The sequence below is a fragment of the Carassius gibelio genome, chromosome A16 (assembly GCF_023724105.1).
Source record: "Carassius gibelio isolate Cgi1373 ecotype wild population from Czech Republic chromosome A16, carGib1.2-hapl.c, whole genome shotgun sequence".
NCBI classification, from domain to species: domain Eukaryota; kingdom Metazoa; phylum Chordata; class Actinopteri; order Cypriniformes; family Cyprinidae; genus Carassius; species Carassius gibelio.
Window position 1 is genome coordinate 21,302,367 of NC_068386.1, and position 26,268 is coordinate 21,328,634.

The window sequence follows — 26,268 nt, forward strand, 5'->3', positions numbered from 1 at the left end:
TCTGTCCGATCAGAACGGCCTTCTTGTACTCGAAAGTACACCTGGAACTGAGCTGCTGAGTGGAGGATGGGGGTTATCACTGGTGAACAAACAACAAAACTCTCTCTTCTCTTAACATGAGCTGCCCTCTAATTTTCTCCAGACCCCCTTCATCCTCTCGCTCACACTGAGCCAACCTGTCATTAACCTTGGCTCCTAATGGACAGGTGCTGAGGGACCCCAAGGTGCTGTGATCATTTTGGGCATTTTTTTATGTCCTTTTCCATTTTTCCTTCTTTTTTATTCATCAGAAGTGACTTACAGCAATCCTGATGTGTTTTTTGTTCACTCTCGTTGTGTAAAGACAAAGATGGTTATTTGTTTTACAAAAGTCTTACCATTTAGCTGACATGTTTTTATCCATTTATTAATTATGTTTTTGTATTCCAACTGTCACTAAAACCAAGGGCCGACGGCAAAATCCATTTGAAAACATCACTGAAACTTCTACGTATAAAGACTTGTTTAACCGTTGCTTCTGCAGGTTTTGTGACACTTTCAAAGTGAACTGTCTAGTGAGTGGCACTAAAAGCATGGTCAGTGTTTTATTACGTTAGTTGTATATTCCAAGGCAATTTGAAAAAGAACAAGTCTAATATTCAGTCGTGAAAATAAGCAGTGGTGTAGCTGCAGTTGGAAGAAAGTCCAAAACGTACTTGTAGAAGTAAAAACGTATATCTAAACAAATTTGAATTAAGGCATTCCCCTATCACCGTAGCCAAAGCAATCACAGCTTTAGCTAAATAAAAAGGAACTGATGAAATGTGAAGACCGTAAAAACATGATTGCGACAAAAAATTGTTCATAGGTTTTTCAATCATCTCTGTAATAAAAAAAACATCTGAATAAAGCAGTGCTAACTAACAGCAGTTATTATAGTTGGCTAAAGAAAGTAATTCCTTTGCTTTATTCTTTGATAGAAATGGAAGTGTTTGTAGTACATTAAAAAAAAACACACTAAATCTATTAATGAGTATTCTACCCCTGTAGTCATAATTTGTGTTTTAAAGAAATGAAAGTGTTTATTGCCATTAGTCTTCATTTAAGATGGAAACTGCAGTTATTTTTATGTAAAGGAGATATGTTTTTGGAGTTTTTCCAGAAATGCAGGTAGAGACTCTTTTTTTTTTTTTTTTTTACTCCGTAAGCCTGTGCTGTCTTTTTATGTTTTTCTAGGTTTAAACAGTATGACCACATCAGTAGATTCTTACTTGCTGTTCTGTTCATTCACTTTGGTTGATGTTCTGAAACCAAGCTTGTATCTGTAACTGAGTGTTTCCCCTTTTAGCTTTAGTGGTTCAGACATCATCTTACAGCGGGAAATGAAGAAAGCCAATTATCATGTAATCCACATACTCACATGGGGCCTATAAATGTACAATTTGGGTAGAGCTGAAAGGGATTCCATTTGATATAGTCAGCGTTCTCAGAACTGGATTAGGAAGAGGACACGCATGAACCAGAACTGCATAAGCGTTGTATAACCACATCTGCTTAACAATGAAATCGCATTGTAAACATCCCATTCTGACAGCCAGGTTTCACAGCCTAGATTCAATTGGGTCAGTGACGTTTTAGAATTTCAAAATTCTACAGTAAAAAAATAAAAATGAAAAGACAAATTAAATCTAGCATTTTTTGTGTAAATCTATGTGTATATTTTTTGTTTTTATAAGTGCTCTTTATAAAAAATAACAATATATGACATTTTAATGTGTTTCTTTGTATACAGTCCTTGAAAATGTCATACGGTAAAACGAAGTGATTTTTAGAAATAAATTAATATTGATATTCATGACAAAATAAATACAACCAAGAATGTAATAGTTGATCAGTAAGTATTCTATAAAAAGTTGCAAAATATAAACACCTACACCACAAATACTACATATTTTGTTTTTTAACGACTACAGCATGTCATCTATGGACATTTGTTCTATTTTCTTTTGCTAGAAATTAGTCAAAAATGCCTTGAACTTATGTATATATATATATATATATATATATATATATATATATATATATATATATATATATATATATATCATACTAGCTCTCCTCCATTATTTTCATGAACCATGTAAACAAACAAAGTATTTATTTTTATTTATTTTAAAATTCGATGTTTTACCATATGACATATTTTGTTTTACTGTATGACATAGTACAATTTCAATGTTTCATTGCATTTTTAATGTAATAAATTGATGTAGGTCAATTCAGAATGATTTCAAAGAAACACAAGGCATCTCAAGTGAACCTTTTATTAACAATAGAATATATATTCCCAACACTTGGAACATTTCTTTTCTCAACTCTCTTTCAGTACAAGGAACACATAGGCGGTGCTATACAGTCATTCCCACAAATATTGGCACCCTTGGCAAATATGATCAAAAAAGGCTGTGAAAATTCATCTGCATTGTTAATCCTTTTGATTTTTTATTAAAAAAATTCACAAGAATGTATCCTTTCATTGGATAATAAGAATTTAAAATGGAGGGGAAATATCATTATGAAATTAATGTTTTTCTCAAATACTTGTTGGACACAATTATTGGCAGCCCTAGAAATTCTTATGAGTAAAATGTCTCTGAAGTATATTCCCATTCATATTCACAATTTTGAGCACTCCAGCATGATTATAAACATGAAATTATCCAGCCATTGCTTCCTGTTTCACAGAAATATAAAGTGGAGGGAAAACAAAGCCCAAACACCCTTAATCATCCATCACAATCAGAAAAACCAAAGAATATATTTCTGATGTTCAGCAAAAGATGATTGAGCTTCACAAATTGGTGAAGTGGCTTTAAGAAAAGAGCTAGAGCAGTGACAATTCCCATTTCCACCATCAGGACGTAAATTAAGAATTTTCAATCAACAGAAAATGTTAGAAAACTGCCTGGAAGAGGTCGTGTGTCTATATTGTCCTAATGCATGGTGAGGAGGTCAGTTTGAGTGGCTAAAGCCTCTCCAGTGGTCACAGCTGGAGAATTGCAGAAAATAGTTGAGTCTCTGGTTCAGAAAACCTTTAAAAAAATTGTCAAACAGAACCTACATCAACACACGTTGTTTGGGAGGGTTTCAAGAAAAATTCCCCTACTCATCCAAAAACAAACTAAAGCATATTCAGTTATCAGACACGACTGGAACTTCAAATGGGACTGGCTTCTATGATCAGATGAAACTAAAAATGAGCTTTTTAGCAGCAAACACTCAAGATGGGTTTGGTGAAAACAGGGATAAAAAGTACCCCATGTGTACAATTAAATATACAGCTGTATTTTTGATGTTGTGGGCCTATATTTCTGCTGGAGGTCCTGGACATCTTGCTTAGACACATGGCATCATGGATTCTATTAAATACCAACAGATAAAAAATCAGTAAGTGACTGACTCTGTTAGAAATCTTATAATGGGCCATGTTTGGATCATTCAACCGTCCAATAATCCAAACACAAACCTCAAAAACAACACAGAAATGGGTCACTGAGCTCAAAACCAAGCTTCTGTTATAGCCATTCCAGTCCTCTGACCTGAACCCTACAGAACATGAGAGGAGTGAACTGAAGAGAAGAAGCTGTAAATCTGAAGGGTCTGGAGTGATTCTGGATGAAGGAATGGTCTCTGATCTCTTGTCAGGTGTTCTCTAACCTCATCAGGCATTATATGAGACAGTTTTGAGCTGTGAAACTGGCAAATGGAGGTTTAAAAAATAATTCAATAAAAGGGTGTCCTTAATTGTGGCCAATGTGTATTAGAGAAAAACTTTTATTTCATAATGATATTTCCAGCCATTTTAAATTCTTATTATCCAATGAAAAGATACATTTTTGTGATTTTTTCAAATAAAACATCAAAAGGATTAACAATGCAGATTAATTTTCACAGCCTTATTTGATCATATTTGCTAAGGGTGCCAATATTTGTGGGCAAGACTGTATGTAATACATGACAAAATTTTTTGTTTGCCCTTATGACAGTTTCATGCTTTGTCATTTATAACAGGCAGTTGCTTGGCCACCTCCTTCCACCATTACACTTTACCTTGACTTTTAAACTTTATATTTCATCTGTAAATCAATATTTTTTCCAATTTTAATTTTTTTTTTGACGTTTGACCATATGACACCCAAATCTGTGACACATGGTAACACACTTGGAAAAGGTGAAATTACCTGAAATTTGGGAGCAAAATCTTAAACTTAAATTCAACTTAGCTGGTCTTCAGGGGTCCTCTGAGTGATGTCATCACATGACACATGACTTAAGTCATTAATATTCAGTTCCAAAATGGCTTCCAAACTTTTTTTTACTGTATGACATAGGGAAAATGTGTCTTTGCGGAACAATTTGTTTTAGATACTAATGACATTTCTTAAAGGTCTATCTTACTGATACTTTAATATGCTTATCTTAAGACTTAAAAAAATATGCCAAAATTAAAAACTTTATAATTTTTTAATATTTTTAATCATTTTAAATGCAATTCTCTTAAATAACTTTAAGTGAATTCCGTTTGACTGTATGACATTTGACCACATTAATAGTCTAAAAGTTACCTATTTTTGAATTTTTCACACAATTATGAACAGTGAGGAGGACAAATGATGTGAGATTAAAGCATATATATAATTTTAAACCTATTTTATATAAATATATGATATTTATTGCTTGTGGAAGTCCAAATCAGTGCGGCACGTCACTGACCCAATTATTTACACTTGTATTACTATCTGGATTTCTTTAGAACTGATCATTCAAAGCATTCGAAAGTTTTTATCAGTAGGCTAAATGACAGATTTTCATTAAACAGAAAACATTTTGAAATAGACTTCTTGTTTTAACCTCCATGGTTATACAGCTAGACAAACAGTTATTTACATTAATAATAGATCTTGATCTCTTAATATATTTCATTACTGCAGTGACGTAGTGTGTGTATAGTGTGATATATTTATAAGCCTGTTGTGGCTGGTGTTACTAAGAGTGTCATGATTTGTGTGGTGTGGAATTTTACACTTTGGATTTGGTGACTACTTCTTTTGTCTGCCTAGTCATGGATCTATTCATCGGAAGTGCAAATGAAGCATCTTGTAATCGTGGGGTTGTTGTTTTACTTACTTAACCCCTGGAGCTCCCGCAGACCCCAGAGTCTTTAATGCAGTGGTTCCCAACCCTGGTCCAGGAGGCACCCCAACACTGCATGTTGTATCCTTAATCAAACACACCTGATTCAGATCATCGGCTCATTAGTAGAGACTCAGAGAAAGGATATATGCAAAATTTGCAGTGTTGGGGTGCCTCCAGGACCAGGGTTGGGAACTATTGCTTTAATGTACCGTTAAGGATAGTTTGTCAGTACCTAAGAATCAGAACCATTCCGTATTTTCAAAATTGAATTTATTTGTGGGTGTTTTATATTGCACTTAATTGCAAATACATTAAAAAAATTATTTAGCTAGTTTCTTTTATAAATACACATTTACTGGAAATAATTGCCATTATGAAGTGTTATTATGAAAAAAAAAAGATAAGAAAATTGTTTAAAGGTTGATAAATTGCCAAATATCATTTTTACACTTTATCGCACTATATCTAGCATTACTATATCTAGTGTTTTACCCCAAATACCATACTTTTACATATTCTTCAGTTATTAAAACTTGGTTAAATTAACTTGAACAAACTTTAAAAAGGAATTTGCCTCAAAATGTATTCTTTAATGGTAACAATTCTCATTTGCTACATAAATACACTTAAAATAGATCAAATTAGCACAGAAAGACTATGCTGCTACCTGCAATCGCTACAAGAATCCATCAAATTTTCACATGAATTATGAATATCAGATGTTTTAGAAAGTACAGCGGTGAGTTTTTGTGCCATATGTGCCTTTAGCCCTGTTTTACATGTATAATGAAAAAACACACAAGTGACAAAAATGCATTCGATCAGTGAAGATTTATATTATAATTTACATTTCGTCAAAACTGTACTTAAATAGCTACATAATCCAGAATGTAAACAAAGACAGTCTTTTTTTTTCTTTCTTTCTTTCTTTAATTTAAAGCTGAAGATGAGGTGTAGACTTTGGTCATACTTCAGGACAGAAAGTGTATGAGATACTACTACCTCACAGCACATGCTGCTGATAAACTGTCCTACTAATACCACTGGACAGAATCGCATTAAAAAACAAGGAAAAAAGTACAAACATAAGAAAAAAGAACCAGTGCATACAAAGGCCAAAGTGATGTGGAGTGTCCATAAACATCATCACAGACCCGCAGAGCAGACAGTTGCAGAAACACACACTGCATTTGCACACATCTCTGAAAATTAAAGATAGAGTCCACTTTGGTTATCTTTTCAACATTCTCATTTCTTTATCATTTTGGTTTTAGTAATGTGCCACGCATAAGTAAGAAAATGCAGAGTCGGTGTCAGTCTCACAGCCTGTGTGTGACAACTAGACAGACTGCTATTCTTTGGACCACATGTAGACCTGCACATTGGGACATTTGATTTCCTCTTCAAGTAGCAAAACAAACATCACATATGCCTCTGACGTCTCTCAATTCAAGCACACACCATACACACACACACACAAACACTCTGACATTTGAGGTAACAGTTGTTGGTAATACACAATATGCCCTTTTTGTATTCATTAAATTGTGTAGAGCTCAACATTAAGGTTATAAATGTTATGTAAAACATGTACACATAGATATGTATTCTCTGACCTCTCCTATAGTAAAAAAAAAAGAAAAAGACAAGAAAAAAGAAATGCCTTCAACAAAAGGTCTACCTCTGACTTCAGTCCACATTAAAAATAAACCTGAATGTGGTGAGCTCTTTGCAGTCACACGTGAAATCACAGTCAACTGGGACACTATTTACAATTACTATAAACAAAAGAATATAGTAAAAGAAAATATATAAAACAGTAAATTACAACAAATTAACCAGTCATTGTAAACATTATTTTCATGTATTGGTTGCGAAAGATGACGTGTTCAACAATAAATTAAATAGATTACCTAACAAACTAAAATAAACACAAAGAAGAGCAAATAATATTAATAGCAATAATAATAATATTAATAAAAGAATATGATTGTCTTTTTAATTTGTGTAGGACATACTGGACCATTGGTGAACTGGATCAATGTCTTAGCCCTGAGTACTGAAGTCCCTGAACATAAAGGACATAGCCTGATTCTTCGAGAAGAATTATGTATATTTGTGGCTGTCCATAACCTGGCCTAGACAGCTAGTCAGGAAAACAGTCAGCAAGCCTCTAGCTGGCTAGGTTTCCATGGCCTCCTCTGTCTCCTTTTTAACTTTGATAGGTTGGAGCTGGATAGGGCTGCTGCAATGAACCTTGATGACAGAGGCCTCACTGCCATGCTCGTTCAGACGATATGTAGATAATGCAGGTGCTGGGGGGTGCAGGTCTCCTCCAGTGCTACCTTTGTGATAAGACGTCTTAAAATCCATCTCCTGCCAGAGCAGGCCAAAGATCTGTTTCTCTACCATGCTCTCCACGTCAAACCCCTCCATTTCTTCCAGTCTGTCCGCATTATCGCTGATGTCAAAGTGTTCAATTTCCTCGTTGACGCGGTGGAGTTCATCAAGGCTGCAGCTGGGAGAAGGAGAGACTGCTAGGCAGTAGCCTTTGAGGTGGAGGCGCAGGCTGCTGAGGTGGATGTAGTTGCGGTGGCAATGCGGGCATTGGTGTGGATGTTCTCGCGTGTGCAGCCGTTTGTGCAGCTTGAGGTGGACAAACTGTGTAAACTTGGCGGGGCAGATCTTGCACTGGTAAGGCTTTTCACCAGAGTGCAGTCGCAGATGGGTCTTCAAGTTGCTAGTGCTGCTGAAACGCTTGTGACACACCTGTGAGGTGAAAGCAGAATTTTAGAATCTCATCCTTATTTGAGCAGAGACCTTACAAATGTACTCATAGAAGGAAATGACTGGTTATAACTGAAATTGTTGTTATCATTTACCTGGCACTCGTGGGGTTTCTCTCCTGTGTGGACCAAATAGTGTTTCTGCAGGTGGGCCAGCTGAGTGAAACCTTTATTGCAGGTCTGACACTTAAAGGGTCGTTCACCACTATGGACTCGCAGGTGCACCTGAAAATAAAGACAGGTAAGCTGGGTACTACACATATGCTTTTCATTAAAAGGGAGACACGGTTTTCTTGCTTACCTTGAGATTAGAAAGTTGACCAAAAGTCTTGGTGCAGACATTGCACTCATACTTGATCTTCCCATTCTGCTTCTTAAGTGGGTAATCTAGACTTTTGTATCCTGCAGAACCTCGTTTCATCTTGCTGAGATTGATCACCTCATCATCTGAGCGGCTGCCACTCAGAATTGCTGAGGTAGGCTTGGTAGGAACACGTCCTGTAGAGGCTGCAGAGCCGGCTGTTGGAGACCTACCAGCGGGAGCGTAAGGGTGCCCATGACCAAGGACCGGTCTGTCTTTCAGAGAAGTGGCTGCAGAAAAGGCACTAGTGGCCGCTGGGAGCAGGATGTCCTTGGGAACCGGAGAGTCAGGTGGAAGAAGAAATTGTCGACTACCCTCGGATGGAAGCATGCCATGTGGGAAGGGAACATGAGAAGGTACCATGCTGCTATAAAAGGGGTACATGTGTGGAAATATACCACCTAAAGTAGGTGACCCACTTAAACTACTAACAGGGTAATGGGGCATGAGGTAGCGTGAGTAGTGCGGGTTAGGGTAAAATGGCATTGAGCCTGCTGGTGAGTAGCCTGGGTAGTGGTTCAGGCCACGACTGTAGAGTGCTGGAGAGAAGGAGAGAAGGGTGTCTCTTGGATCAAGGGATGCTGGTTTGGGACTGCATTCTGGACTGCTCTCCGGACTGCTGTGTGCTGAAGGGCTGGGTGTCACTGTGCACTGTCTGTGTGAGCGGTTTGGGAGGCCAAATACTGTGGTTGTCTTTACAAAGTCTCCATTTAGGGAAGGGCGGAGTGGATAGACAGCACTCGGGTAAAGAGGTCGGTCTGGGCTGCTGGGGCAGCAAGGACGGGTGGGAAGTGGTCTGCTGGGTTCTTTCAGTACATCTTTCAAAATCTCTGAAACACTGTGCTCTCTTTTCACTGGGTGCTTGACTTCAGTTGCTTGCTGTGTGGCTTCGATCAGGCTCTGCTCTGTTTACACACAATAAAAACAATATGTTAATCATTTTCTCACTAATTCACATTCATTGATACAGGTCTGTTTGTGATATGTTTTACATATATTACTTGTCACAATCACAATCCCTGACCAATTCCAGTTAATGTTATTTTAAGGGGCACATCAGTTCTACTGTCCCAGAGGATACAGCTCTTCTTTAACCAAATTTCAACAAAGCACCCCAGTGGTTCACTTAGTGTGACAGTTTGATAAATTATCCTGTGTTAGGGTCTACAGACAGGATGTGAGGCCTGACAGCCGCCCCGGCCAGGGTGGGATGGAGGCACTGATAATATCTAATGGGGTTCATGGGTGGGTGTTGGGGGACTGATGGCGTCCTGCTAATAGGGATCTACAAGTCTAGATCTCCTCCCTTTTACTATCCACAGAGACCATGGATGGATTCTATTTAGTGATTAATCTTAAAAGAGTTCCCAAATTTCTGCAAAGTCTCAAACTTAAAAGGTTTCACAGAATTCACATAAAAAAAATCAGATGAGGAGTAAAATATGAATAAAACATATATGGAGTAATACATTTATCAGATTTAGGCTAAATAGACCCATCATAAACCTCCCTGACCCTTCCACCCACTCGCATTTGATGAAAGGTGGGCAGCTTATTAGAAAATTACTTTTCCATATATCTGAAATGCTTCACTGTTAATCTCTTTAAAAAGGATGTAAACAATTAAATAACTTCCTGCTTCCTGTTCACTGAACTTTAATTGTGTAGAATTCAAGTGTGAATGTGAGTGTGTGCATGATAAGTATCCCTTAAAAGAAGATCTGTACCCTTTACTCCCCTATCCTTCTGTCCCGGCATCTACGTGTAAACAAACCGAGAGGTTATCAGTTCTCCCCTCCCACCTCTCTTCCACAGATAGTATGAGTTCTGTTCCTCCCTAGAGAGCTTGCCAAAAACAAACAGTCGGCGATCACAGAGATATCAATCTGTCAGCACAAGCCCTGCCGCTAGGAAGTTCAACTAGTCAATGGAGTTTTTTTCTCTCTCTCTCTCTCTCTCTCTCCTGTGTGCTCTTACTAGCCTCTCTTTACTCTTAAAGTGGCAAACAAATGAAGAGGTTCCTCCCACACCTCATGAGGCAAAGGAATGAAAGGACTCAAGATCCATGTTGGTGTTGCCGTCATTTTACACCAGACAGGACTAGTGAAATAGAAGGTCAGTGTCTAAATCAGTTTCATGTGGCAGGTTGTGTCAGTCAGATCAGCCCATTCTGTTACAGTGAGTCAGACACCAGGTTTCTGTAGGTTCTGCTTTGAGATGCAGTGGCTATTATTCCTTCCTAAGGCTGCAGGTAGAGAGGCAGCAGACATGACTGACTAGGTGTAATTATATACTTGTGTATGTGTGAGTGTTGAGCTCAAGGGGTCGGCTACATCCAGTGGCCCCCAGGGTATGCGCATGACTCTGGGGAGAGGAGTCACACTGACTGGCCTGTTCACCTACCTATAATCCCCCCCTCACCTCTTTATCAATCTTTCCCTCTGTCTTGTCTTTTTCAGCTTCGAGACTTTTATTGCTGGTTTCGTATGTTGGGCAAAACAAACCTTAGTCTGCACTTTCATGTTTAAAGGACATTCTCAAACACCAATGGCTGCAACATTACACTCCCATTCTTAGTAATTAGTCTGAACAAAAACATTGTAGTGGAAGAAAGCAGAGAAAAGTTCAAAGAACTCCGATCTTAACAGAGATGAAAGGTAAGAAGCTGGTATGTTTGCACCATGCTTACAGGGTCCATCTCTATAGTGGAAAAGGCATGTTTTTCTTGACTTAAACTGAGATAACAAGGAACAAATATCTGTGTTTAGGTCTATGGCAAATAGGGAGGCATCAAATATATGTATTTTTGTGAACTTACTGAGTTTTTTCATCATAATCTCTCCAGAGGCAGGGTAGTTGAGACGGCGGGCAAACTCAGGGCAGTACCACACCAGTAGTTCCTGATCAGCAGGAATGGCCTTCACGGTGTAGAAATAGATGTTCATGCCGTTTTGGCAGGCAGCAAGGTTCTGTTCATGCTGGGAATGAGCTGGATTCACATAACGCATCCAGTTACTCTTCTCCTCGTCCAGTCCGTCCACAAAATGATGGAACTCTCCATCTGAGTATATCTACAAAAAAAATATATATATATATATATTAAGACCAATTACTACGAATTACCAACTATTCTGTTCTATAGTCCTCTAGTGAGGTTCTCATGACAGACGAATGGGGTTTGCTCTTTTAAAGTCTCACAGTGAGTCAGCAAATGCCCCCACACTAATATTCACAGACTCAGAGTATCTCCATCCAGCTCTCTAATGCAATCTTGGGTCTCATCTAAAGTGTGGTCGGGGGACGCCTGTCTTAGTATGTTGTTTATACTAAGCTTTCAAGTTCCAGGAACACTTTCAAGACGTCACAAACAAGGTTCCCCTCTGAAATGTCGACACTACACTTCCTGTAGCACTTTTTCTCTAACCGGTGACTATGTAATCACCTGCCCTGCACCATATGGTTAAGGACTGACAGTAACACAGGAAAGAATGATATCAGTTCTGTTTCTTGTAGGTAAAGACCAGAGTTGTTCCACTTGGGGATCTTCGATTTGGCAACAATATGGAAGTGACAGAAAACAAGTCAACACAAAACCAGAGCGGGTTGACTTTGCACTTTCTCCGTGACGCCAGTTTCGAGTCACAGAGGAGTGAGAGTGAATTGTTTTGTTTTAATTGTAGTAGCAGTTAATGCGATCTCTTTTTTCACTGGTCAAACTCATTGGATAACTGCAGTGACATAGATGATCTGTAAAGCAGAAATATTCTTAAGATATATTCACAGCAGCAGAACTGCATTCGAGTCATTCAGCACTTCCTGTCCCACACGCTCAGAGCGCTGCACAGTCAAATAAAGATGATGGAACGTATCAGTGCTCTCTCAGTCATTCAGCACCAGGGCAGCAATGCAGTTCCCAAAACAGCAGATCTTTACTCAGCAGTTTCTGGTCGCTCTGAGAATATAAACTCACTGCTTCTACATAACCATCTAGCCCATGATGTCACACAGGAAGTCAGTCAGTGGAACAGGAAGTGACCTGGTATTTATTTTTTTCTTGTCCGCTCCTACTTTATTAAAAGATTTTGAAACCAAACAACTCACCCGCCAGAAGTACTTCCTGTTCGCATCTTTGGGGACATTTTCTGCAGTGTAACTTTCTCCCACAAGGGGGCCAAACCGTGTGCCTTTGGGAATGTATTCTCTGCTGACTACACCAATAACCTGGTTAAAAAAATAAAATAAAAAAAGAGGTAGGTAAACAGGTGGTTAAAAAAAAGAGGTAGGTTACAGTACAGTTCACAATTTGATCATTTTCTGAAAAATAGTTTGCAAGCATCATTAAATTAGCTTGACAGTATTAGCAAGACAAGGAGTGTGTGTGTGTGTGTGTGTGTGTGTGTGTGTGTGAGGGGTAATTAATTGACAGTCAGCCAGATGTGTGCACTTGAAAGACATGGAGCCATGCCTCTCTTCACCCGTCACATCTCCTGACAGCTACAGGAAGCTAAAGGTCATCGAGGTTGTGTCCTAAGGCTTAGAGAGACTTTTGGTTTGTCCCGCTTCACCTCTTATTAACCACACAGACACTTCTTCTGAGGAGATCGCCGAAGCTTGACCTCTCTTCACAACACCGAACCATACAGGTGATTTGTTTGATAGAAATATCACTATATTTTAGACCAGACAGGATTTTCTAGATGAAATTGATTCTGCAAAATCGATTCAAATAAGTAAATGTGTTAAACATAGATGGGAGTTTTCAAATCAAAGCCAAAATATTGAATATGTTAAATAGATATGTTTGGATCTTCTATCAGAAGATCTGAAGAATTTAAATGAAATAATCTCTCCATCAATACTCTCTCATCATCATAATCTCCGTCTGCGAAACACATGACTTCACTCAGGTGAAGAACCTCAGGTGTTTCTTGAACAACTCTTTATCACCTCATAAGTACGTGCTCATAAAAGAGGCACGCTTTTTTCCTCACAGGAAGAGATAAGACGGACAGAGCGACTGATGAAAAAATCTATAACCCTGTTCGCATTGATCTATAAACACTTTCAAAACAAGAGAGCCCTAATCCCTTTCAAAGCTCCTGCCGTCATTAGCGCTAGAAAGGTGGAAAGTAGTGTGTTTGTGGATTGTCACGGACACAGACATGGCAGTCTGCCGCAGATTAAACAAGTGTGATAGATGGCACTCGGGCGCTTGAGGAGCTTGTCACGTGCTGCTCTGATGTATGGATGTTTGTGTTAGCTGAGTAAAACAATGTGAGCTAGAAATTATAAAGCGCACGGACGCAGACGTGTCAACAAAACAAGTTTAAAAACTGGCCTGACAGTACTGATAAAGAAGATTAATACCAGTTATATGATCAGTAGGTGCAGCTTTATGGACACGCTGTTTAAACAAGAATCACAACCATCCAAAGTTCTGCTTAAACCCGCTTCTCGGTAATGTGACACTCTAAGGCGGGTTTGTAGATTTATCATCAGTACATTCATACGAGCAGACAACAATTATTAGCAGATGGCATGCATGCAGGACTGCAGTTTGTAACCTGATGAATCTTGTGGCACATTTCAAAAAGGAAGCCTCGAGGCCATGAGTTCATCATGCGTAATGCCGGGCGTCATGTCATACCTCTTTAGAGTCTGCTGGGTGTTTGAAGGCCAGGTTTCTGGGTAAGGACGCCTCGGCCCGAGTGAGTTCTGGCTTCTCCTGAGGACCCTCCCACGTATGGTCCTTTACAATGTACGTGCACTTCTCTTTGAACTCGTCCTCCGTCCATTTTGTCATATCTACATCCTCTACATCCATCTTGGGCTCCTCATTGTCCACGGTGTAGGGTGCTCCCTCAGTAGTCAACATGGCCGAGCTGTGATGAGAAGCAGCCTGAGAAAAGAAAAAGCATTGGAATTAAATGTGTCGTCTCATCAGAAGGTTAAACTATATAAATGATCTAGTTTTTTTAAAACTTTCGGGATGCACAAATATTCTTTTATACCAAAACATATAATTCATTAGAATTGAAATACTTTTGACAAAATCAGAGCTTAATTGTTTACACCATAAAAACTAGAAAGAAGTCAATTAAAGACAACAGCCGTCCCGAGCCGTTCATAAGGTCAGAACTGATCACAATCTCTCTTCTCATGTCCTACTCTTTATTTCTGTCTATCAACACGCGCCTTACCCTCTCCCTGTTTTCTTCTCTGAGTGAAAAAATAGTCACAAATGGAGGAAAACAGAGGAAGGAAGTCCGTCTACATCTGAATGTAGCTAAAATTGGAATCAGTGGCATAGCAACAGAACATCAATCCATCCCAGAGAATGTGTGTGTGAGAAACAGAAACAAAAGAGGAAAAACTTTGACGCAAAGCGAACCAACCAAACTTCAACCAAACTTCAAATGGTAAAATATGTAGTTACCTCTTCAGGACTTTTTTGAGATTGTTTTATTAAAACCACTTAAAAGTGATGATTAAAAGTGTTTTAATTTAATTTAATTTAAAACTACATTTCCAATTAAACTAAAAACTTAATTTAAAACTGTTTGTATTTATAATTGCAAAGTGTTTTAATTCATTTTATTAAAGTTTACAGAATTAATCATTTCAGAATTTATGTTCCAAAACAAACAGTAATGTGAACTTAACAAAGCTGTAATTTGATTGTAAAAAAAAAAAAGTAGATTTTTGATCAATATAAATTGTAGCTGAGCATTGTCTATTAAATTAACACTTTATAATTTTCTTGAAGATCAGAAAACAGTTTTGTTTTTTTTTGTTAGAAAGAATCGTGTGTGTAGGACAGCTGTAGAACCAAAACTCATATTGAAACTAAAAAGCACCTCATTAACAAACATGGAAATCAGATGTATGTATACTAAATATACATGCATAATATAACACTATATTTTATGTTGAGTAGGGAAAACATACTTAAAAAATATGTATAGTTTACATTTATTCGAGCTGAAAACTTACACTTATTAAATATACAAAAAAAAATTCTAAGAATTACATAACAGAAAAAAATGTCTACGATTTTTTTAATTAACTGAAATAAATGGAAATGCCTAAATTATCACAGTCAAGAATTTTAAATGAAAACACCTAGAAACTAGGAAGCACCAATAAAACTATTTTTCTACCTCACAAAAAACAAAAACAAAAAAACAGTGGCACCACATATAATTAATAACTGCTAAATAACTAAATAAGCACTAAATATTTCATTTCTGAAATAATAGAAACAACTGGTTCCATTGTAAAACGCATGCTCTGCTTTACCAGAAAAAAACAAACGAACAAAAAAACCACAGAAATACAGTTTAGAGAAATGTCACTTACCAGGACGCTCTGGTCCCAGCCACACATAGAGGCTGTGTGTGATCTTTCCCCTGAGTTTGTGTGTGTGTATGGGACAGGTGCAGCTCACAGTTCTCCTGTCTTGTCCCACTGCTAGTCCAGATGGTAAGTGACTTCTCCTGCAACTGCCTGAGATTGACTGACTGACTGAGAATGTATGTTTGACTTGTTGAAGGCACTTTGGCCCTGCCCACTATCTCCTCCCACCTTGGTGTTACTGACTCCGCCTATAGATCTTAGAATTACTCCACTGCTACACACACACACACACACACACACACACACACACACACACATTATTGAAGATAAATAATTAGAGAAAATAACAAATAATAACAAATGTGTGCACTAACCGCCCTGCATCTCTGAGATTCTTTTACATTTACTTTCTTTTGACACCTTTTTTTTTTTTTTTGCATTTTTCTATTAAAATATACTTCTATAAAATGTACTTTCTAAACAATCCTTATTAAAATCAGTTATTATCGGTGTGCATTTTCTTTTTTATTAATTATATTCTATTTTAGTACCATTTTAATTCAGTCAATTCAAACACAGACCCTCATGAAAGAGAAAAAAGTGACCAAAATAGTCTTTGAATTATTGCGATGCACAACACGACACTGTTTTGGCCCAAGCCCCAGAAGTCTTGTTTGAAGAGGAAAGTGAACATGTTTATGCGTCTTCCTCGCTCTCATCCTGTGAAGGAAGGACGTCCTGTGACGGTGACTCAATCACTAAGGCCGTTTACTGGGAGCCGACTGACGTCCCTGTTCCTTTTTTACCTCCCATTTTACACTCTTTCCCACAATACTTACCCCCTCCGGTACATTATTAATTCTTAAGAACGCTACTACAAACTCATAGGAACCTGTTTTCTGGGATCTTATGTTGATCAGTCTTAAAATCAGAGACATTCTCTTGTAAACTTTTCTCTTTCTCTAGGTGGATATGAAGTTGTAATGAAACATTCTTGAAGGATTCTTGCCTGTCCCTCAGCAGACATGCTCAAAAACCCTCATTACACACAAAAACACTCTCACCCACCCGAAATTCAGCTGGTGACAAAGTGCTGACCACATCAGTCGCAGCCTACTATTTCCTGGCAGCAGACTACCCAGAAGATTGTTGTAGCCCCAAGGGCTGCCCAGAACCCGCTCAGCCCACAACCCGCCCCAATCTGGTCCACAGCTGTTTACACTGAAACCCACTCAATGAGAAGTCCAGGAAGGACCAGCACCAAAACACTGAAATCCACCTTCAAACGAAAGAGCTGAAACGGGGACCTGCCAGAAAGCTGGATCCGAGAGAAGAGAGTTGGTCTCGGCCAAGGCCATCCCCAATTAGATCCACTTTAAGAGACTCCAAACTCATAAAAGGGCTGAACCCTCCAGGGCTTGATCAGACACCTTCTCTTTCTCTGGACAAGCTGAGGCCAGGGGGCAGGGAGGACTCTCTCATCTCTGAAGTCGAATTCAAATGGACCTTTATACTGTCTGTATAAAGGGTTTAACGTGGCCTGAAAGAAAACCAGCGAAAACAATAGCGGGCAGAGGAACATCAACAGAGCTGTTAGTTTTACAGACAGCTCATAACATCCCCGCACCGCAGAGGAAGAAAAACGGAAGATACGAAGTGCAGAAAGTTCTTGCAGCTCAAATAGAAATGTTCCAATTGGAGATTAGGAATGACAAATTTGTGCAGTGTAAGTGCTCACATCCTTGAAGCCGCAAACATAGGAGTTGCTGACGACCACATCCAATCTTCTGCTAGTCCTCAGCAGCCAGAGACTGATATGTGAAACCAATGTGCTTTTTTAATCTAATTTCCTTCTCTCAGCCCTTCTAAAACAGTGTAAACAGGGCTATCTTCCTTTAAATCATTTAATCAGGGTTCTCTCTAAATAGAGTGATGACTTAGTTAAAAGAAAACTAGTGTATGTTTCCTCTGCTTGTGTGTGTGGCTGTTATTCTAAGCACATCCCACCACAAATGAAATATTAGGCAAGGCGTATTAAGCCTGTCTGAAGTCTGAAGGTTCGAGCATGTGTGTGTGTGTGTGTGCACACGTGCCACAGAGAAGCTGATCTGCACGTGTGCCGCACGTTCCGCAGATGACACCCCTCCCAGCCCTTTTCATGTGGGGGAACGGGGCAACAGAGCTCTAATCCCTCCGCTTCAACTCCACTTCCTCAAACCAGCCATCTGGAGATATGTCTGTCTCCTTACAACGTTCACCGCAGAGGGGGCGGCGTGCTGATTAATACTGTAACCAGACAGAGACTATCTAAACTCAGAGAGGACCATGCTAAATGTGGCACATGTGTTATTAAACTGTTTATATTAATGATTCAATTTTCAGGATTAGAGCGACAGTGGATTGAGGGTTTGCTTACATGCCATGCCATTTGGGTAGAACCTAAGAACCAGAAATCAGGGAAATGTTACTGCTTTTCAGAGAGATGGAAAAAATGAATAATAGTAAAATAAATGAATCAGCTCCAGTAACTGACAATGAGTAAATGGATATAGATCAGATCGTTCATTCTATAATGATTATTAGACTTTATACAGTTGCTACATGGAAATTGTAATCATTGCAGTTGATTCATTTATTAGACGGTAATGATAACGGAAAATTAAACTTCTTTCAAGAGAATCCAGGGATAAAAACATTAAACTCTGGGGAGAATTGATTCTGTTATTCTAGATATCTTTATAAAGTGAGACGTGCATTAAACCGTTTTAACAGTCAGGAATGTATGTAACATGCATTAAGAATCATTACAAAAATAAGACTACACATTCACTTATTTAATGACATTTATATATGATTAATTTCAGGAAGCCATTCAATAGTATGTATTAGAAAACCAAATGAAATTAAGTATTAGAAATGTGTCTAGGCTTTGATCAGTTTATTGACTTGACACATTGATAAAATGAATAATAGATATATTTATACTTTAAGTACATTTAAAATGAATGGAAATCTGTTTGTTTAACCTGTTGGTTTCCAGAAACGTCGGTGAATGATAGCGATGCTTTAATCCTACAGATATACACAGAGTTCAGAGATCTCTGTTCACACACACACACACACACACACAAACCTCCACCCAAATCAGCCTCATTAGGATTATCTGAAGACATTACGAAAGCAAACATTTCAGCAGGAGAACAAAATCCAAGCTAAAGCAAATGTTGAAGGCATTTATCTTCCCATTCAGCTCCAGAGAAAACAATCAACAAAATATCATCAATACCTGGTATAATGTATTAAACATAATATATAGTTATTCTAGCATTTTTATTGTTGTCATGATGGCATGTAAATCCGTCCCGACAGTAGTTGACTGAAATGAGTTTGTTGTAGACACACAAACATTGGCACAGGCATTAACTGCAGCGTTCTGCTGAGCTGATAATACACTTCATGTTGAATGAGTTTGCCCCACCGACACACATGCCCTCCTCTCTGCGTCTAAGATCTTTACACGAAACAGACATAATGTTCCTGGCCACCCCCTTACACACACACACACACACACACACACACACACACTTCCCCATCAAAGCAACAGAGAAACGTATGTAGGATGAACAAAGTCAGACACACTGTAAGCACACATGCTCTTCTCTTTACTCACCAGTGACTTCATCAACATTCAGGAGGAAATGCTTTTTAACCATTTAACCTTTTAATAAGATCTGATTAGCAAAAGATGATCAGAAAAAGACCTGCCATTATCTTCAGTGTTTATCTGAAAACACACACACACTCATACAGTGAGTAGGGAAGCCCTTTGGCCCATCAGCACCCCGTGTGAAGTGCTGTGAATGCGAATGTTGGGAAATATTTAGTTTGGATCTCTGCCACACAAGTCTTTGGAGAAGCTGTCTGCACACCTCCACCTGAGACATGGAGTCAGAGCGCGCTTGTGTTGCAATGTGCACATGTAAAATGAATTCTCAAAACTCCAGATCCTTTTATTTAATGTTTTATTTTTTGATTGAACATGCTGTATGCAAGCTATTAAAAATAGAAATTAAAAGCAACAGAATTAATTAAAATAAATATAATAACTGAGGTATATTATAACTTTTGGAAGTATTAAGAGATGACACATTTGAAGGATTCAGGGTCACTGCCTGGTTATTGTAGTTCAAATAATACATCCATGTGTGAGAAAAAAAACATCACTTGTTATATGCTAAATGCATACATTTAGTTTTAATTTAATTTAATATGGATCAGGTGCCTTGAGACAAATCCCCATGATAACCAAATATGATGGCTTTCATTGTCACATATCAATAAAGGTTTTAAAGCACTGCAGACAGACAGATTTATTTTAGCAGTTTTATTTTTAGATTTATTTTTAGAGAGTTTTCTTTTAGCAACCATGTGTCACAAATACGTTCTACACTATGTGGTTAAAGCAGAATTCTGCAAAATCTTAATGTCCTTTATATTATATCACAAAGCAATCAAGCAGATGTCCCTGACTATCTTCTGAAGTGTCTTGCGTGTGTTGCTTTCAAAATGCTGACTGTTTGCATGTTTGCATGTCACATGTTTAGTATTACTGTTAGTCTCCTGGTGTAGATAGTAGTGTAGATCACATTAATCAGCTTAAAATGACATATGATGAGTGTTTGAGATCAGAGTTGTGTGTTAGTGTGATAGATGGAACAAGTGATGGATATGACAGTGTGTGTGTGTGTGTGTGTAACCAGGAGCCACGTTTCATCAGCATGGCCAGAACAATGAGTCCATTTAAACCACCGTTGGCTCCTATTGAGAGATCACACACACACACACACACTATCTACTACGTCAAATCACCAACTCGCTGATTAAGGATTTATTCAATAACATAGAACAAATTAATTAGCCAATATAACTGAATTTGTTAAAACATATGCTAATTATACAGTGATAAATGAATGTATTAATTTTTAATGTAGAAAACAGCATTACGTTATAAAAAGAATTATGATTATAATATTGTAATAAAAAAACTATGGCTAACAAATTAAATCATAATAAAATAGAATTAAAACATGAAATGTAAACGTAAACGTTCCACGTTGGAGTAATGTGTTTCTGTTTTTTTTTTGTTTTTTTTTTAATGATAATATCTCTCTCTCTCACACACACACACTCATGGATCATCTGACATTGCAAAACACAAGGTTTACTGTTTTGATGGCAATGAATGGACTCTGGCTGTATTTAAATCATGAGCACAAGCACTGTTTAATGTGATCAGTCACTGCAGAGGTGTGTTTTGAACCAGTCTTCAGCATTGTTCTGCTTGACAAATGTTTCATTTGGTTAATTCTTCTGGTAAATTTCCATCCATTCAGTAAAACCTTCCTCCTGCCGATCTTTTATAAAAGCCTGAATCATTATGGATTGTTCTTTCAAAAACAATTTTGACCATTTCTGTCATTGAGGAAAGTAGACCTTTTGGAGGCATGAACTCTGACGTCTGACATATATATTTATACATATAAAGAAATTCCATGCAGAGTTGAATAAATGTTATGCCCTTTTAAGAACCCATAGGAGAAATGTATTGCTCAGTGGTTGCTCTTTCTAAACTCAGGAGACTTAGTTGTGATTCTCATGTATTTCTCATTTTAGTATCAACTGTGTCTAGGATGTTTCTCCTCAAATTCTTTAGGAGAAATAAAAGTAGACACAACTGAGACATGAGAAATATCTGAGTGAAAGGAATCCAAAATGAGAATGCACTGAGAGAAACACGGGAGATCTCTTCATTGTCTTGCTGTACTCTCTCTCAAGAACCCATTATAAAAATGTTTTACAGGTTGCTCTTTCTCTTGATCACACTGGTGTTTTTCACCTTTCATGGTCAGGACAGTAGGAGAAGAGACGGAAAACGATTGGACAGGTGAGGAAGGAACAGGAAAGTACCATTAGCTGGACTCAAACTCATGTTATCTGCAGTACAGATGTGCCTTCACACAGATGTGCTGCCCACAAGACTCTGACTCTGACAGGTGACTCTACACTCAAGACACTAAGAGCTGAATCTCTTATATGTCTCAGTCAGATAATCAGCTTCGTCTTAAGATGTCTTCCATTTTATTTTAGGAGAAACGGTAAACTTTTACCAATATTGTAAATACTATGTAATTAAAATAGTATTTGAACATTTCAGAAAATCAAGGGTTACTGTCAGACTCTGTTCCTTGTTTTTTGTGTGTTTTACGCCCCATGTGTTTCCATGCCCTTATTTGGTCCTTCCCGTTCCTGTCCTAATCGTTTCTAATTTGTTCCAGGTGTGTCTAGTTATTATCCTTGTACCCTGTGCATTTAATTTCGAGTCTGTGCAATCTGTCTTTATCAGGAATTGAATGTCTAATTCTCCTGCTATGTGTGTGTGTGTGTGTGTGTGTGTGTGTGTGTTTCTGTCTGTTCCATGCACTTCCATATTTGGTTTGTTAATTGTTCATATCTGTCTCCGTGCTCCTTCGTCTCCATGTCTCCTCCACAATAGCAGCGATTGTATATCCAGCACATTTCTAAAAGGGCAAGATGTTTAGTATAAGATCAATACTTTCTTTTTAACAAATGTAACACTAGTGTACCTGCCCGGTTCAACTGCGGGGCTAGAGAGTGCTCAAACAAAATCAATAGCACCCTCAGTTAAAGCTGTAATTATAGAATTTCTTTGAAAAAAACTATGCAGTGCATTATGGTTTGTATTCTGTAAATCGTTTTTTAATTCATTGTGTTTGTGCAGTTTTGATCAGTGTAGCCAATCACGGACACATCTGTGTCTCTTTAATGTTTCTGCTAGACAGACATGAGGTTACCTAAACATCAAATCTGAGCACAGTGTGTCTCTTCTGAATCTTTAAAGGAGACACGTTTGAGAAGAAGGACACTCAAGCAAAAAGCTCCATTTGATCTTAATGTAAACTCATTTCTGTCTAGGAGAAATATTTGAGATGTTAGAGATCTCACTTTTGATTTTTTTTTACGACGGGAAAGTGTTTATAACAGTTGCAAGCTTTGAATTTAGGGGTTGTAAAACAGAATTAGGAGGAACTAATTAATATGATATCAGTGACCTTTCGTTCCTCAACCAGACTCCATATCCTCTCTCTCTATGGGCACAATGGAGCTCTTGTGACATTGTCCTTTGATTGGCGCCGGTGTAGTAAATATTTAGAGGGCATGCAAAGGAACTCTCATGTCACCATAAAGACAGATAGCTGCTATCCATCAGCTGCTGAGGGTGGTCAGCGAGGGTCTCTCTAAGTGCTGCGTGGAGCAGTGGGGTGTTGATTTACCCCACCATCCACCTCTGGATGCCCTCTTTATGACCCGACAGGTCACCCCAAATCATGAGCATCTAGCGGGCAATGGCAGAAAAAGAATTCATTGATACACACACACACAGTGCAATGGTGACTCCCATTTGTTGCCCACTTCTTTCGTTGTCCTTGATCTGAACCCACATTTTTCAGAAATATATTTCCTTGTCACAGACACAATAAAATGGGAATTGTGAAACACTGCAGTGAAGCAACCCTCATTCAGATAAACAATTAGAAATGCTGAAATATCCTAAATGTCGCACCGAATACGCCGATGAACTCATCAAAGACTAAAATCTGAGCAGTTGCAATACAGTTTGGACAGCAAACCAAATAAATCAAATTACAATCAGATACACAAATACTCAGACTTGGACTGACAGTCTGAACAAGGTTTTTTTTGATTGCCAAAGTTTTCTAGAGTCTAGTAAGAGTCTACATAACCAAGTAGCTAAAAATATCTGTTTGTGTGTGTGCATAAGTCTTCATTTGTGTGCATGCGTGACTATAAACGTGCATGTGTCAGAGAGAGCGACTACGATCCCCACAATTTGTTGAAAATTGACAACAGACCTGTAATTACAGCGGCACTCCACAACCCAAGCGTAAGCCCTGGAGGAGGACATAGAGCGTCACTGTCCCTTTAAAACTCAATTAACCTGACAAAATCAATAACAGTACAAGAGGAAAATGTCAAACACACAGCAAACACACACCCAGGACTCTAAAACCTGAGGACAACAGTGCATGAACTCGCATTCACAGTAGTTAAAGAAGAAAATGAGCGTAAGTGTGTTTGAGTGTTGATTGCTTTGTTGGAGGACAGCCTTTGACAAACACATGGAGACTGTTTGACTGGACGCGACAGCTCCCCTGTGTTTAACACATCCTTCTACCTGACTCTGAATGAGTCACACCTCACCTGAACAGCTCAGTGACGCCACTCATCTGAGACAAAATGACGACTTACACACACACACACACACACGCACGCCGATGGTTGGTGGCGATTTAGCCGCAACCTAATTACACAGGAAGTCAAAGGGAGCAAACCTATAATCATTAATGTAACTCCTTACAACAAAGAACAGAGGGAAGTCTGACCTCTGAGACAAAAACACACAGATTCTGATCCTGCAACCAGTTCAGAAAACAAAAACACACCCATTTTATCTCCCGTGAGTCAGCGGCTCAGACCTACAGCGACGTGATTCACAAAAGCCTGATCAAATGAGCAAAGAAATGCAAGCTTGTGGTCACATACACACAAACACACACTTATAAAGATCTCTTTACTGAAACAAAAGTATCAGGAATAAACCACCTAATACGCTGTAACAAAGTGACCTTTGACCTGACAGCTGAACTGGATGTATTTATCATTGCTTATCCTTACTTACCGTCGTAACACAGGGGAGATTTACTTTATTTTACCTCATTACAGCATACTGAGAATTGTTCCAAGAAAAAATATAATGTTATGTATCATTCAAATATATGCATAAGTTAAATTTTAGGGTTAAATATCACCTATACAGTTTTTGTACAATTAATCTATAAATATGTGTGTACACTACCATTTAAAGGTTTGGGGTCTGTACATTTTTTAAAATGGTTTTGAAAGTTTATTTACATTTTTTATGTTGAGTAAGGTTGCATTTATTTGATCAATATACAGAAATAATAGTGAAATATACACTGTCAAATATCAAAATGTATTAGATTTTCTATTTGAATATATTTCAGAATGTAATTTATTTGTTTGATGCAAAGCTGTATTTTCAGCATCACTCCTCCAGTCTTCAGTGTCACATGATCTTCAGAAATCATTCTTATATTCTGATATGCTGCTCAAGAAACATTTATATTCATTGTATTATTTATTATACATTTTGAAAAGGCACTGTAAAACTAAAATTCTGAAGAAGATGAAATAATATATATATATATACGTGTGTGTGTGTGTGTGTGTGTGTGTATACAGTATATATTTCACTAGTTCACGCTTACATATAATTAGCTGAGGTATGGTATGCGTATTTGGCGTGCTGTCCGGGGAAGGGCTCCGAGCTCGGGAATTGCCCGAAACTAGAGTACCCCCCCTTCCCCGTATATTGTAAAGTGAACTTGAAGTAAGGAGATGGGGTGGAGGAGGGATGCTGATAAACCGTCAATGGATAGAGGTAAGTCAGCGATATTTATTCTGTGGGATTGATTACTTGATTGTGGTCCACCTGTGATGATTAGGCTAAGTATCTGACGCGCTCCTCCCGAATCTTCATTGATAATTACATTTCACTAGTTCACGCTTACATATAATTAGCTGAGGTATGGTATGCGTATTTGGCGTGCTGTCCGGGGAAGGGCTCCGAGCTCGGGAATTGCCCGAAACTAGAGTACCCCCCAAAAAGGCAAATGTACAAGAGGACAGCCGCCAGTTTAAAGAATGCCCCCCCATAAAAGCAGAGTACTGGCGGGGGCTGATTTGGTTTCTGAGAAGTCATCTCGTTGGCAGGCTGGAAGGGCCTACGTACTCCGGAGGGAGCGACATGGGAGTTGGGAGAGTAGGCCCTACCGGCTGCAGCTAGTGAACTACGTGGTTGTTGGCGCCCGGTCGGTAGGGCTCGGCCGATGCTCAACTGGAGCTTTTTGGCGTTGGAACGGTGAGCCCTACCGGCCGATGAGGAGGAGCAGCGTGGTTGTGGTGCCCGACCGGGAGGACCCGAGTTGCCTCGACCGGAATAGGTCACGGTGTCGGCGTACGGGCCCTACTGGCTGATAGCCCCTGCTATTCAGTGGGTGAAAGGGCCTAACGCTGACCGAGAGGGCCCATGAAGCCTCCGACAGGAGATTGAGACTCAGGATGACGGACGTCTGGGTCCTCTCGGTTTGGCAGATAAAAAGCTTTTGGGCTAGCCGACAAGGAGGACTCTGGCAACATCCGAAGGGAGATCCCGACTCACGGCATCGGATGGATGAGACTCGCTTGCGGCTGGCAAGCATAGGCCCGTCCGGGAGACTCTCGCCAGACGTCTGAAGGGAGCACACGCGACAGACGGGTAAGCCTCGGCGGACGGGGAGGGTTGGAAAGGAAAACCCGACTGGGAGGACTCTCGCAGCATCCGATGGGGCCTCTAACTCAGAACATCGAACGGGTAAGCCTCGCCAGACGGGGTTAAAAGATGTGAGAGTAGCTGAGGGTAGCTTTTTT

The 26,268-nt window shown here is 38.9% G+C and overlaps 1 protein-coding gene across 1 annotated transcript; it reads right to left on the minus strand.

Moving 5' to 3' along the window:
- Positions 1-5,987: 5,987 nt before the first annotated feature.
- LOC128030063 (PR domain zinc finger protein 1) lies at positions 5,988-15,956 on the minus strand. Its single transcript, XM_052617547.1, has 7 exons — positions 15,682-15,956; positions 13,970-14,221; positions 12,424-12,543; positions 11,141-11,393; positions 8,263-9,227; positions 8,058-8,186; positions 5,988-7,944 (listed from the first exon to the last, which is right to left on the minus strand). Exons 1-7 carry the CDS (start codon positions 15,706-15,708, stop codon positions 7,357-7,359), a joined length of 2,334 nt encoding a protein of 777 aa, XP_052473507.1. The 5' UTR covers positions 15,709-15,956; the 3' UTR covers positions 5,988-7,356.
- Between the last annotated feature and the right edge of the window lie 10,312 nt (positions 15,957-26,268).

What these genes read in the sequence shown, in the direction of transcription:
- LOC128030063 (XM_052617547.1), bottom strand. Translation starts at nt 15,708, where the DNA reads ATGTGTGGCTGGGACCAGAGCGTCCTG. An exon ending in GCTGGGACCAGAGCGTCCTG is followed by an intron (nt 14,222 to 15,681) that starts GTAAGTGACATT and finishes TTCTTTTCTCAG; the next exon opens with GCTGCTTCTCATCACAGCTC. An exon ending in ACAGGAAGTACTTCTGGCGG is followed by an intron (nt 11,394 to 12,423) that starts GTGAGTTGTTTG and finishes TTTTTTTTGTAG; the next exon opens with ATATACTCAGATGGAGAGTT.